We start from the raw sequence: 16181 nt of genomic DNA, 5'->3' as shown, positions 1-16181 counted from the left end.
ATATCTTATTATGACACATATTAGTAAATTAAAGAAACTCATATACAATTCTTTGAAATACTATGTTGTCCCACTATTATCATGATTTTCAGGCTAAACTCTAAGAGAAAATTCTCTCCGTGTATGTAAAAACAAATGACAGCAATAAAATATTTCTCAAGAAAACGTAATTATCTGATATCTGATAATTTTTTAATATGTTCATATCTATAAGCGAGCACCGAGGATATAAATCACGCGCGGAAGCATGAATTGTCCTGACGCGTTTACCGCGCTGGCGAAGCGCCAGGCTTTTCAGCGTGAGCGAGGAGCAGCTCTTGAGTCACCGAAGAGGCAAGCGCGCGCCGTGCACTCGCTCGCAGCTCGCAGCTCTGGACGACGAAAAGCGCAAGGGGACACAAACTTGGTTGTCGTATACGGACGAGAGGAAGAGGAAGAGAAACAGGAGGACGGAGAGGAGCAGCCACGGAGAGAGTGAGGAGAGAAGAGAGTTAGTCATCGCGTACTATTTTTGAGCGCGCAAAGAGACGAGCGGTACGAAGGGACGCACGGAGGGTTTTGCTTCATGATCTCAGGTCGCCATTATTACGGCGACCGCGATGGGGTCGCCGTTTCGCAGATTCTTTTTCCACTTTCCCGATGAAATCTCTGGGCTTTCCCGGAGTATTTCAGTAGAGAGAGAGAGATAAATGAAGAGTGCTCTCTGTCTCTCACTCACTCTCTACTGAAGCAAGATCGAGCGGAACACATATGTTAAAGAAACTCGTTGAGACAGAAAGCAAGATAGTCTATTACGTCTATATATTAATATGGCGTTTAATATAAAATGAATTATTGTTTGAAACTTTTGAAAATGTTAATGTTATTAAAAAAATTGATGTAATTATATTCTTAAGTATTAGAAAAAATGTTTGCAAAATAAAACAATACCATTATAAGAAGATATTCATCATTCAAGATGTTTATGATAAATTAATTTTGTTCACGAAGCATACGATATACAAACGTTTATGGATTTATACGTCTTCAATGGTTGTCAGGACGAGTGTGTCTCAACCGTCTTGTTTTCATTTAGTTTGAATCTATTTTTAATTGTTTTATTTATAAGTGCTTTTTATTTTTAAGTATATTTAATTGTATAACCGCTTTTCTAACATATCAAAAATAGTGGTAACAATAATAAATTCGTAAAGAGATGTTATAACAGATTCGCAAAGTATAGTTATATAAACAAAAACATATTTGACATCTCTCGGCGAAAAAGATACGAGAGAGGGAGCGGAAAGAAAGAATTACCTGCACAACATTACGCGTGGACTCGGCCTTGATGTCGTCGATAGAACCGCGCACGGATCTTGGCGCCCTGATACACGCCATGATGCCGCCGGTGGTCGTCGCGACCCCCGTGACGTCCTAGCGTCATCCGAGTCTCTGCCCTCCCGATTATTCCTCACGACAAATTACACCTTTACCATTCACTTTCCATTTGAACATCATGCGATGATGCATCATTGCAATCGCATTATAATTAAAATCGATTTTTTATCTTTCACTTTTGTCCTCAATTTTTCTTCTCAATTCACAACCGCACATACGATTATTCTTTTATTTACTATCATGGTCTCTTCTTCTTCTATGGGATTTAAATTAAGAGATATTATGTTAACGTAATAATATAATACTGATAATGAGTCTTGACAGGATGGATATTTGAACAAATCAATATTAGTTTGACTTATATTAATTCTGTTAAGAGAGATCATTTTACTGGAATCCATTCTTATATGTATCCTTTTACATATATTTTTTATTGGTACAGTCATGTTTCTCTATATTTTTCTTTCATAAGACCATCATGCACTGACACATAAATAATTCGTACAAAATAAAGTACGAGAAAAAATCAATATGTCTCGATGAATGAATTAATAAAAACATCCACACACTATCTTTTCATTAATCCTCAATTCTTCTAATGAGATTAATAAATTGTTGATTCAATTCGCGTCTGGATCCCTGCGCGGCTCTTCATTCTCACAATCTTCTTTCAAGCGTCGAAAGCGGTGGGAGGGCCGAGGGAGAAGGAAAAAAAAAGAGGAGAAAACTTAATCAATCGTTCAATTGTTCAATTCGCGAGTAAATCACCCTCGTTCTCCAAAACGATCGAGCGAACGACACGATACGTCGTGTCGTATCGCATCGCGATGCTTCGCAATACAAAACACGGAAGCGTCTCGACGCTACGACGCACCGGACGTAACTGAATACGCGAGCACACGTTTCTCTATTCGTAGGTATATACTCTCTCTCGTGCGCCTTCTCCTCCTTCATCTCCTCCCACCTAATCTCTTTCTTCTTATCCTCGTCTTCCCCCGATTTTGCCACTTCCTTTCATTTTCTCTTTCTCTCTTTCAATTTATTTCTACAAAAATGTATCGTGAATATCAATATTGATGCAATTTCAATTTTTATAATTACAATTGGAAAAACTTCTAAGGCTTGGTTAATCTCATGATTACTCAGATTCTCGTGAAAAGCACTTATGAATTGAAAGTTTCGAGAAATCAAGGGCCAAAGATGATGACGTATGTGATCAGGAAGTGTGACACATCTCGAGATCGCTATTTTAAGACGATACGATGGACGTGACGAGGAAACTGCATCGAGCTGTTGAAGAATTGCAGAACTGTAACGACATTAAGGTCTACCAAGAATTTTCGATAACATGGACGAGTCAGCACCGATTCAACAATATAATTCTCCCTAATAGCATTTAAATCTAACGAAACTATATTCTTATATTTGTGTAACATAGTTTATTGAATGTACAGTGGAATAGAAATTTTTATAAATTATATATCTAAAATTATACAAATATACAAGATCATTATAATCTCAAAATATATTAAATATTAATAATGTATTAAGTATTAATAAGTAATAATTCTTTAAATAGTGATTTCATGATAATTTGATTTTAATTTTATTAAATTAGTAATTCATATCACTATTTAACTGTCTGCAGAAATTATAATATTAAGTAATACAGATTTTAAAAGTTAATTTAATTATCTACAATAAAACTCTGCAATTTCTGTTGATTCCTTCAATTTACGAACAAGTCATCATCTATTGCAACTATTTAATCTTGAGCATTATATTTCATATATGCTTATTATTATTCAAATCGAGATCAATATTTTCAACAACAAATTCTTTATTCAATTTTGAATCAATCTTTTTTTTAGTAAAAGTGTTAAAATGTCGAATTATACACATACTTTTATGATTATTAATATAAAACAATAGTATGAATTGGAATATGTACTGAATATGTATTTATATGTAGATATACATGTGTCTAAATTCCTTCCTAAGCTAACTTTAAGAAAGAAAATTGTGCAGTGCACTCGTATACCGAAGAAAGGAGAAGGTGAAAAGAAAGAAGGACTAATAAAAATTGCTAGACATCCGACGATGTTCCGGGAAGACAATATCTTTCCTCCACGGGCGAAAATAACGCGCTTAGGGGGGATGAAAATAGAGAATGAAAGAAGTTCGGCGGTGTTCGCAGCTGAAGGAAGAAGCCGCGACGACGGAGACGGCGACGGCGACGGCGACGGTAGCATTTAACTCAAAATAGAGCATGATAAGCAACGCGAATGAGCGCCGTCGTTTGCGTAGGCGTCGTCGCTTAAATTAACGAATTAATGGAATCGCGTAGAGAGTCGTAAATTCATCGATAAGCGATCCGAGACCATCGTTGATTAGATTGCGACGCCACATCGCTTGATCGCAACTATCACATCCTATCATGTATTATAGTTCCTTATAAGCTTCTACAAGATGTAACCCAAATCAATTTTTCTCAAAAACTAAAAAAAAATTAATTAGTTAGAATTTAACTCCCAACAGTTTTGTTTCAAGCTCAAAACACGAACAATTAAGTCTTAGAATTGTTTGCATCAACATTGATTAAATAGTTCATTATATACAACATTTTCTTTCTTCTTTATTCCCTACTATCCCAGATGTTAAACTGAGAACGGAATTGTAATGCAACATATGATCTGTTCGCGTTGCTTGAAATCCCCCAAAGTTTTCAAACTTAAAATGAGATAGATAAAAATATTTGGGCATTGAAAAGAGAGGAAGCGAAGATGTTGAGTGTAAAAAGTGCAAGCAACGCGAACACACCTATAGTGTTGATAAGAACCTGTGAGAACTGCGTACGCGCTGATCGATATTCGACTTAGCCCCGATTATCGCACACGACTGCCCCGCGTCGCAACTAGGCGCGCGCGTTAAAAGGCAACGCCATGGCAGGCATTACAATTAATGATGCTGCTCGTATACGAGCCGCGCGGAATAACAATCGATTTGTGCACCTGTCGGGAATGCTCATGTCTCGTATGTATACCCGCTGCTCGTTCATTCGTCATTAAAACGGCGGGATTCCCGCGGCTTTGCGAATACTTTCAACCCAGCTTGCTCTTCCCAATTACTTATTTTTATCATAAAAATCTACAAAATCTTATCAACTAAATTTTCGTTTTTTAATTTAATTCTTATACAAATTACTTTGATTTTACTTTAATAAAAATTAAAATAACTCTAAGATTACTCTTTAATCAGCTTTGAAATAATAAGACTTAGTTGCAACGTCTTCAAATTGCAAATATAAAATAAAAATAACATTTAAGTTACGTTCAGTTGTTCTGTACCAGGTATGTAAATATGAAACCGGAATTTTTTAATAGAAAATACACGTTTATTGCACGAAAAAATATTTTATTCGAAGTATTGCCCATCGCTAGCTATACATTTTTCCCACCTGTCTGACAATTTGTGGATGCCACGCCAAAAAAATTGTTGCTCTTTTGAGACAAACCAGTCATCTAGCCATTTTCGTACATCTTCGTAAGAAGTGAAGCGCTGCTGAGCAAGTGCGTGTCCCATCGATGCAAATAAGTAGTAATCGGACGGAGCCAAATCTGGTGAGTCAGCCGCATGCGAAAGTATTTCCCAACCAAACGCCTCAATCGTTTTCTTGACCAGTTTTGCTGTGTGTGATGGTGCATTATCATGAAGCAAAATCACTTTGTGTTGCCTTTTTTGATATCCCGGTCGTTTTCACGCAAAGCTTGATTCAAATTGATCATTTGTTGTCGGTAGCGTTCAGTATTAATGGTTTCGCCAGGTTTTAGCAACTCATAATAGATCTATTATGAGTGAAATCTTTCTGATCCCACCAAACACACAGCATTGTCTTCCGTCCATAGCGATTTGGCATTGCAGTCGACGTCGATGGTTCGCCTGAAGTTATCCATAATCTTTTACGCTTAGGATTCTCAAAATATGTCCACTTTTCATCGCCAGTCACAATTCGATGGAGAAATGACTTTCTTTTGTACCTGGCGAGCAGCATTTCGCAAGTGATTTTTCGGTTTTCCTGCTGTCTTTCATTCAGTTCATGTGGAACTCATTTTCCCATCTTCTGGATCTTTCCCATGAATTTCAAACGTATGGAGACGGCTTTTCGTGTCACATTCAATTGATCCGCGAGTTGTTGTTGAGTTTGAGCGTCATCCTCATCCAACAATGCTTGCAATTCGCTGTCTTCAAACTTTTTCGGTGATTTTCCACGTTCTTCGTTTCTCACGTCAAAATCGCCACTTTTAAATTTTTTAAACCACTCAAAGCACTGTGATTTACCAAGAGCATACTCACCGTAAGCTTCGACAAGCATTCGATGCGATTCTGCAGCAGTTTTCTTCAAATGGTAACAGAAAATCAATGCTGTCCGCAAATCGTAGTTTCCAGGCACAAAATTCGACGCTATTACACACGTTCAACGCTATTACAAACTGTACTGTTGTATGAAACTTGTATTGTTGTGAGTTGAAAATCTTTGTCAGATGTCAGAACAAGGAAATGGTGTCAATGACGCGGTCTGACGGCAACTACATTGACAGCTATGGCCATCTATTGGTAAATTCCGGTTTCATATTTACATACCTGGTATATTAAATGAAAATAAAAACATATAATATTTTCAATAATCAGAATTTATTCTGATAATTTCGACAGTATTAACGAAAATAAAATATAGTTCTACTTAAAAATTCCAAAAGTTATTTTTTAATGAGAGAAAAATTGATGATATTTTTATTGGTACTAATTATATTGTTCGTTAACGTTACCTGAATTTAAAATTAGTGAGTTTTTTCCACATTTATCAATTCTTTATATATTTCTATTGTTATGCATCATATATACCTAATTACATTTGTAGTGCTTCATATAAAAATAAGATTTATGTAGGTGTGATTTTTCTCACGTGCGAATTGACGTGATGATCTTTCAGAACTTGATACTCGAATTAAAAGTATCCGTGTCTGTCAAAATTTTGGCAATTAATTTCCGACAGTTCGGCAGCCGTTTTTCCGACGGAGCCATTCACATACTGAAATTCGAGGGGCAGTCAAAGGATAATAATTGTCCATTGGTGCTGGTGTGGATGGTGGTAGAGAAACCATTGGTGCAAAGGGGATGCATGAAATTGAATATTGCTGCCGATCCCTCCCGGAACGGCGGCGACACTGAGAGTTCAGGAGCCGGAAACGAAACTGTTAAAGGACAATAATTAATTCGTTCCTGACGGCAGTCTGACGGCTCGTTAGTCGCGTAATCCTGTCCATTTTTTTCTTTCATCCTGCGCAATAATGCAACCGAGAGGATGATTTTGCAAGCAGAAAAAGGGGACAAGATGAAAGGTAAACCTAGTGTTTTTTTTTCAAAGGCGAGAGGGTAAATTGTTGGTTGAGATTGACTATGGTAAACACTTTCTACGCTTTTTTTCCTCTCAACAAAATTATTAAATCTTTACATTCTTTAATCTGTTATATATATTTTAGAATTTTTGGAGATTTTTTCCATTGTTTTGGAAAAAGCTGATTAAGTTCTTCTAAAAAATAAATTAAACCTGATGTACACATTCGTCATTTTTAACTTTTCAAGAATTTCCTCAAGTTTTTCTTTTATTATCTAAGCTCTTCGATGTTCTTTTGTTTGTTGAATTTTTTTGATAAAAAATCTTGCCATTTGGATTGCGGAATTAATTCACTTTAACTCACGGGGACGGAAGAGAATGAGTTTTACTTTTCCCCAATAACAGCGAGGGGGTTTTAGGGATGGTTTCCGTCGGCGCGACAATTTTGCGGGCAGAACGCGTCCCGCTTCGAGAGGACGAGGGACAAAAAAGGGGTGAGCTTTGTTGCACGATTACAGCGAACGGGAGGTCTGCTCGTCTCGATGGACACAGGCAGCTATGGAACCAGCCTGCTGGAATTAGGTTTGCTTTAACCCGAACGATATCGAGACACGCCAGCCTTTGGGATAACGGAGTAAAGGAGAAGAGAAAATCGAAAGCGAAGGGGAAACTGGAGGATCAAGAAACCATCTTTAGCACATAATCCAACGAATAGGTCAGGATAATCCTCTTAATTTAACAGAGTGTTCTAACAGAAAGAGAAAGTGCAATGTACTTTCTTAAGTCTTTCAAGTGCTAAATTACATGAAAGAAAAACGAGGACAGTGTACATACTTTATGCCACAGTTCAGTACTAGAATGCAAAAGATACATATCCCTGGGTCGAATGTTTCTTGCTTTTCTGACGGTCATTGCCCGGTAATTCCCTGTTTTTTCGAGCGGTAACCGCTCGAATCGTTACAAACGATCCGTATACCATCGCGACACCCTGCTTTCCCTGCGTTTTTCACCCTCTTTTGCTGCGCATTAACTGTACGCTTATTGTTAATTGAGTAGCAAATCTCCCGCGGTCAATTTTCTAATCGGCAAAGTGCGAATCTTGTCTACTCAGTATTCAAAAAGAAATTATTAGAGATAAATGTAAAATTATAGAGCATACATTAAAATAATATAAAATCTACAATATATCATATATATAATCTAAAATTTAAATCTTTTTCATTTTAAAATTATATGTAAGTTATATGAACGTAATTAAATAAAAAATAGATTTATGTCTATAAAAAAAGATTATATTAGAAACAGGTGAGTGTACGTCGAAGAAAAAAAACAATTCTTGATTCTAATTTTTTAAATTAATCAATCAATTATATAAATTATAAAAAATTTAATTATATACGAAAAATATAATAAATATTTAAATTCAATTAAGAAATCACAAAAATTAAACAATTATACACATTCAAAAAATATAGTAACTATTGTCACAATCTAAAATTTAATATTTCTATTTAATAATTATCATTTCCGAATTTTAATAAATCCATTCATTTTTCAATTAAACAAAAAGTTCATAATATTTCATCAAAATTGACAAGAGAGAAATTAATCAAAACTGAAGCTCATACGCGATTGAGAACCATCGTAACCAAGTTATCATTCTCCCCAAGAACTAGATGGAGGATGCATGCACCCTCTTCCCTCAGGAGGGTAGGTACGTGTCCTGCAACAAGCGTGTCCTATGTTCTCACACCCTCTCGAGATTCGAGGAAACCCTGTTGTCATGACTACCGAACTCCCGTGAGAACAAAGTTATTTTTACGTCTGCCATATTACGCTGGGTTCTGATAAGATCTGATTAGCATCCTTTGTTTCTCCGTAAGTTAAAGCCTATCCAAACATCTTTAAACCGCTAATTCACGCAGACGTCGTGCTAAATATAGTCACTTAAATAAGAGATAAAAAGAATAACACATCTAAAGAAAAAAATATAATATCAAAACATGCTAATAAAATTGAATTATAGTATTTTATAAAATTGTATAAAATATGAGTATACGTAATTTTAAAAAAGTATATATAATTTAAGGCTTGTCAGATTGTTACTATGTCAGAAACGAGAAAACATTAACGATTAAATTCAAATATAAATATTTTTTAATAAAACAACATTTGCAATTGATAGAATAGACTTCTAAAATATATTAAAAACTATTTTTACGGAGAGAAATAAAATTATATTTATCTCTAACTATATTGTTAATTTGACAATTTGTCATAGTTGTGTGAACATAATTTATTTCATTTTTAGTTATACATAATTTATTTCCAAATATTAATAATTTATTTATTAAAAATGGAAGGAAAGTTTTTTTGTATATTTTCTCGCTTCTGAGGTAGTAGTGGTGAATAAATCTCAGCAATAATAGAGCTTTAAATATTTTATTTAAACTAATTGTAGCAGTTTTATATATAATTATATATATCCATGAGGTATTTTCAAATTTTTTAATCAAATTATTTCCGGAAAAATTCATGTAATAAAATTATTAGAAACTGATATTTTTTTCTTCTCTACATAGTTGCAGTTATTTTCATTTTCTACTTTCTCTCTTTCGTTCGTCTCTTCGGCTTCCTCTTCAGGATGCTTATAATTCGTTTTTTCGTAGATCACCGACCGGCGCCACGTGGGTTATGTTTTATGAATGAGTAGCTCACCTACGCGCCATTACGACGCGTGCACGTGCGTGCACACGCACTCGCGAGAGAACGAGCTAAATTTACCTGCGCTGCCAGTCGCGATGCAACCAGGCCCAACCCTGCTATTGTGCGCTGCCTCGTGTAGGCATCCACTCGCATACGCTAACTGGCCCACACAAGAGACAAGCAAGACATCAGGCCCCCGCGACTATCCTTAAGGTCCCAGAAACCCGCGAACGTGTATAAAACTTTCGCCAGTGTGGGTTTATCTTGCATAAGAAGGATAATAGTTCGTCTTTTCTACAACAGTTATGTACTTTCAATGTGCGATTTCTTTGACAATGCAGTATAATTTTACTGTCTATGTGCTACCGTCACTATTTTATGTAAAATATAGATAATAATTAACTTGAGTTTCTAAAAATATATAATATAATTAGACTCAGTTGAATAAATCCATGTATATGAAGATGCCTTTCCAAGTCAAACACTGGTAGTTTGTGTGTAAATGAATTTATTCGTTAATTTCGTTACCAAACGTTTCGATCCTCATTTCGGATCCTTATCAATGTATACAATTCGACAACATATCATTGTTCTTCCCGGAACGCTAATTACAAACATATATAATTTAATTATTAAATGTTTAAAAAAGATATTTAACATAATAAAATTCGATAATACAACACTCTCATACCTATTACAAATGATAGTATTTATAATTTAATAACTTACATGATAATGTTGAGATTCATGATAATGTTGAGATTTTCTTCAATTTTTCTTTACTTTGTTTTTATATCAACAAAGTAAAGAAAAATTGAAGAGAGAGAAACTCATTAATCCATAAATAAACATTCATAGTTCTTATTTAACAAATCTATATCCGTTTGCATGTTCGAACTATTTTTCTGTTTCTGAATATGAATCATTTCCTAGATAAGTCTTTTGTCTAACATATTGAGCTTCTAAACATGTTCTTCTCTGAAATAAAATTATTTTTGTTGAGATTTATACAATAATTACAAAGTATACAGTCTCAAAATAAACGTACAGCTCTATATTGTTACTTTAATTTTATCTTATTAATTAAATTTTAATAATTGCATATAAAAATTAATAAACTCATTTTCTGAATATTGTCTTGTTTGTTTTTCGCATGTAAGGCAAATACTGTATGTAAATTTTGAAAAGATTTACAATTAATTTTGCAACTATCCATTCTGAAACCTAATAAGGAACTCCCTTTGAAAAGAACTTACTCTTCCGACGAAATCTGTACGGCAAACGCGTGTCATTCGCAGACAGCGTATTACGAATTCAGGTTCCGTCACGTCGAAATTGCTATAATTCTTTCGACTCACGTATAGCGCACAGGAGACCGCTAACTCGCTCTCCGAAACGCTCTAACGAGCTTCGACGTTTGCTTGGGGTCGCACTCCTGATTCGACAGTAGTTCTTCCCAAGCAGCATCCTTTTGCGCTCCGAAGAAGACAGAAAAGCTCGACAACACATGCCTACTATATCTTTTCATTTTTCAAAGATGACACCTTAGCAATACTGTTTCATTTTTTATTTTAAAAAATAATTATTTTTATTATCTATACTTAAATACATTAATTATTTTACATATTTTATTAAATCTTTCAAATAAATTATAACAGTTAAATTAATTTTTATCATATATCTTTGTATAAATAATAGCTGTACCTTGAGCTATTATACCTATATAATTGTATATTTAAAATTAAAAAAAAATTTTTAAAGAAAAAGAAAATGTATTATTCATATTTTATTTTATTTTATTTATTAAAACGCAAAACTTTTTCTTTTCCGCGTATAATTTAAAAAGACATGTTAGTATAGTGAGTAATTCGATTAAAACGAAGAGAAGGTAAGTCTGCCATTGACGTGGGCTCATAATTGCGGTTTCAACGCCGACAGTGACACTGGTTCTGTGACGTGGTTCGACATGCCTGTTTTCGCGCGAAATGTATCGATACGATATTCGTGTGATGTGGCATTTCCGCATGGCATTTGATGTGGACGCAGTGTGGCACAGAGGAGTCCGTAAGGTCTTTGAGAGTATATACAGGGAATATTGATTTTTACATATCGGGCATCCTTCAGACGGCTGACCAAAATTTCTTTCGAGTAGGATACGACCAAACATATGTCAAAAATAAATAATATAATAATCAAGACTAAAATATAATAAAATATTAAATTAGATCAAATTTATTAAATTCTTAGAAATTTTAATTTGCATTTAAAAAATTTACACGCCAATGACGCCAGAGTAATTTCATTACTTTTTTTTTTGCCGCAGGTAACAGCGTTGGGAACGATCCTAACGGTAACGAAAGATGAGCAGCAAACTGCGAAATAACATCGAAAAATCCGTGCAAAGCGAAACTTGATAGGGATGCGAAATTCGTTTTTCGTTATAAGCCGGATACAGCATTGTCGACGTATTTATTTAACACCACCACCCTGGACGCGTCTATCTCGATTATTTTTTCAACATCCTGATGCATCCTGCTGTGCGGCCGGATTATGAGTATTTATGTGTTCAGGGCGCGGCACGAATAGAAAGAGAAATATTTGTTCCGATATGAAAACATCGAACAAACTAAACGCATATGAAAGATAACGATTTGAAAATTTGAGAAGAGTAAGCTATATTTTCTTGAGAGACGTCCTGCATCCTATTACTCATTTCAGCGTATTCAAGCTCGTGACTCACCTCGCGATTCAATTAAAGGTCTATTTTCCCGGTAAGATGACTCGATAGGCGGAGATATGTGCTTGCCTTGGGGTAGGTTCATCCCTATATCGAATGTCATAGAACAAATACATGTGCACATACGTATATCGAGTACAGACATGCGTGAGTACGACCTAAATCATTTATCGTCCGATTGCCAATTTGCAGCCCCACGAAAATTGCTCTTGTCAGGCCCTGCGCCCTTTTTCGCGCGCCTTTCACGTTATTTCAAGTTCTTCTTTCTCAATCGATACCACGTGCTTCAATAAAGTAACATATATATATATATATATATATATATATATATACATACAATATATATTAAAAATATTAAATATATTAAACGACAATCAGATTAAAGTTAAATAAAAATAAAATAAAATTTATTGCAACGACATTTCCAAACAAAAATTTTTAACGTATAAAAATACGAGTTACATTGCTTATCGCTCGTATTGCAAATATGCAGTTGCCACAACAGCATATAAACTGGCTAACAACATCCCCTGCAATCTGCACGGATCGCTCATTCGTAAATATTTGTATCGCGACATATGTCAAAATTCGTTGATCCATGATATGAGATGGTAACAGCAGTAACTCTCACTAGCCGTAAAAAATATTTTTTTTCTGTAAGATATCAACTCTATTGCTATTTATGGAAAATAAAGTAAAAAAAATTAAAACTATAACGTATTAATTAATTCACTGTTGTAATAAAATTTATGAATTTTAAAAGACAATGTCTTAGCTTCGACAAATATATGTTGCATTTTAGTAACACATACTCAACTAATAAGATAAATTACACGCAAATAGAAAGAAAGTAAAAGAGAAAGAAACATAACATCCAATAAGACGCGAAATTAGATCGCTCGTTTCCGCGCGAATGATTGAGCCACGCAAGACGCAATAATGACGCGGATATGTTTACTTTGTCGAAAGGAATAGAAGTACGGTCCTTAGTGACGAGAAAAGGGAACAATCACCCTCCTTCCTGCAGGAAGACGTTACTGCTCCCTAAGGCAAATATCACAAAAGAATAAATGGAAAGAAGAAACGAGAGCTGTATTCACCGAAATCGATCGCTATGACATTAATCTTGAATTGTCATGATTCAAAACAATGAAATCTTATTTAACTTTTCATAGATTTTTACTAATATTTTACAAAAGACGAAGTCTAATCCTGAAATAGGATTCAAGAATAGAGCCATGGAAACATTCTTAAATATCGATTCTGAGATTATAAAAGTGCAAAATAACTCTTCTTCTACTTTTTGTAATTACATACATATACGTGTGTGTATATATACATATATATATATATATATGTATATATAATATTATATAAGATTTTATAATATAAATACGTTTTTAATTACATTCTTTTTTTGTAATTTAAAAGATATAATGTAATAAAAAAGGTTAATAAGAGTCAAACAACAATAAAAGAAATCTTCATAATTAGGTCACCACAAATGTATTAAATATAAAATATATATAATATGTTTTGTATTCCGCGCGCGCGTGTAACGTTGAAGATTTTTTCTTATGTTGGAGTTATGTAATTTATATTTTGTATATATTTTTATATTTAATACATTTGTGGTGACCCATAATTATGAGAATTTCTTTTATTGTTGTTTAACTCTTATTAGCCTTTTTTTATTATATTGTATCTTGAATATTAAGAGTCCTGTAAATTTTCCTTTTTGTAATTTTAAAGAATACTTCAAAAAGAAAGATAAAGAAAAATATCTTACAAATTAAGATTATCTAATTAAGGATTAATATTATCTTCAATGCAACTTTAATGAGCAATGCCACAACTTGCTTTGATCGTAACCTAATGAACATCCTTCCTTTCGTCAAGGATTACTCCTTTGGCAATATATACGTATAAGGAACAAAAAGAGAACAGTGCACCTTGCATGATGAATGCTGGTAGCCGATAGCATCCCTTAAAGTAAACATCGCAGAAGGGCGACGGTGGACTTCTTGGGGGTTGATCAAAGTGCCTTCACACCCCCGGGCAGCATATTTGATAGTCTTCGCGACCCTCTTGCTACTCGAGAGAGGATCCTCGAGTCTTTTACAAGCGGAACACTGTATCGCAGAACTATGAGGACGGAAAAGAGCAAGAGGAGAATGATACGGACTGTTCAATTTTTCACAGGTTGACCCGACTTTCCTTTACCTTTGCAAAATATAGTTCATTTTTAAAGACCATCCAAAAAATTCTTTAGTAATAAATAGTAGAAAGATGATTCTCTTACAAAAATTATTTATTTTTAGAAAAATATTTTGTCAGATCTAATTATTATACAATTGTTTACAATTAATTTATTTATAAATTCTAAATATTTTATATTATTTAACAATCATATAATTTATATAATTTTGAATATCTTATATACTTATATACTAGCGCGTTTATTTTATTTTTCCATGTTTACTTCTCTTTTTCATTTTTCCACAATTATAAGCAATTTATTTAAATTAACTATCTGACTTCAAATATATAATATTTATTTCTATTAAAATTATGTTTGGGATTTTTATGTAATAGCTCCAGGATACTCAAGTATAGAATAAGAAAAATCATATATCAATGAAATAGATAACAGATATCATGTTCCAAAGAATTTTTTACAAATGATATCTATTATTTTGAATTTTCAAATGCATATTGCTACTTTATGTTTACTTATTGTACAATTTGCGCATTGTTCTCCATGGGAATCATATTACTGCGCTATGACGATTATTTCACGATTATTTCTCTCGCAATAGCGATTGCACGAAATCCGCGAGTCGCCGGCGGCGAAAATGAAGCAAAACTCGATGTGCGTAGCGCCGCAAATTTGCAGCTCGGTTTCCGAAATTAGCTCGACGAAGGGTATAGGAAAATCAATTTGCCTCGAGCGATGAAAATGCTAGTTGGGGGTGCAGAGGATATCATGGAGGCGGGGAGAGAAGAGGGCGAGAAGAGAAACGATATCGGAACGGAGAAGTTCGAATGTCCACGTTAAATGCGACGATTCGCCGTTAGTGCTCGCGAAATTACTTCCGTTTTTCGATTAATTCGAGAATGCCAGCAAGCGTGCGAGAGAGCGTGCCGCTGACAGTTTCATTTCATGCTTGCATTCGGAATTCCGTATCACGAATTTCCTGAAAATTTCCAGGTGAGGAATAATTCAGTCTCTGATACGCATCAATGGCGCTATCGACCTTTTATAAAAAAAAACAAAATATATGTTTATGTATTATTTGATTGAAAGTGAAATTTAATTTATGACGTCTCGTCGGTTTGTATTTTATAACTTAATAATTATAATTATAATTAAATAATTCAATCGCAATTCTTTTTCTCATACAAGCATAGTTTTATAATTTCTATGTAATTCTAATATCTTCAGGTGTGTGCGTGTGTGTGTGTATTTCATGATTTAATAATTATAATTAAATAATAAGTTAATATCGTAATCCCCCAAATAGTTAAGTTATCGATCGTAAAGATAATATAAGCGGTATATACTTTATTTAATTACGATTAAAAATGTAATTCATTTTAACATTCCACAATTTAATAATCATAAGTGAATTATATAATTTATCATTGTAGAACACCTTTAAATAGATTATTTCAATTTCAATATTATTCAATCTTCTCTATTAAACTACTTAATATCAATTAATTCTTGAATAAAAAGTATAATTTAGGGATCTCAATTGCAATTGATTACACTGATAGAAATATAACCACGAGCTTCCTTTACATGTAAATGAAGCTGGTGGTTATGAACGAAATTAAAAGTAACGAATGATTTAACTGAAAATTAAGTTACAGTAGTAATGAACGTGTACAGGGTGTTACAGATGCATACTCGTACTAGGCAGTACGACGGGTTGCGCGGCAAACTTTGCATGGCCAAGTGTG

At 34.0% G+C, this 16181-nt stretch overlaps 1 protein-coding gene across 2 annotated transcripts in view; it reads right to left on the bottom strand.

Moving 5' to 3' along the window:
* sick (sickie) overlaps positions 1–16181 on the bottom strand; it is a 180085-nt gene that overhangs the window by 125280 nt on the left and 38624 nt on the right. The window contains exon 1 of one of the 2 annotated variants that reach the window (XM_018511346.1): positions 1297–1625. The exons of the other annotated variant lie outside the window; for it this stretch is intronic. Coding sequence (XP_018366848.1) covers positions 1297–1377 — 81 coding nt within the window. The 5' untranslated portion in view covers positions 1378–1625. Of the gene's footprint in view, positions 1–1296; positions 1626–16181 lie in introns of those variants that run through there. 2 annotated transcript variants of the gene reach the window in all.

The sequence above is a fragment of the Trachymyrmex cornetzi genome, unplaced genomic scaffold (assembly GCF_001594075.2).
Source record: "Trachymyrmex cornetzi isolate Tcor2-1 unplaced genomic scaffold, Tcor1.1 scaffold37, whole genome shotgun sequence".
In the NCBI taxonomy this organism is placed as follows: domain Eukaryota; kingdom Metazoa; phylum Arthropoda; class Insecta; order Hymenoptera; family Formicidae; genus Trachymyrmex; species Trachymyrmex cornetzi.
The sequence above is the reverse complement of the archived record's forward strand: the minus strand, read 5'-3'. Positions and strand labels throughout refer to the sequence as shown.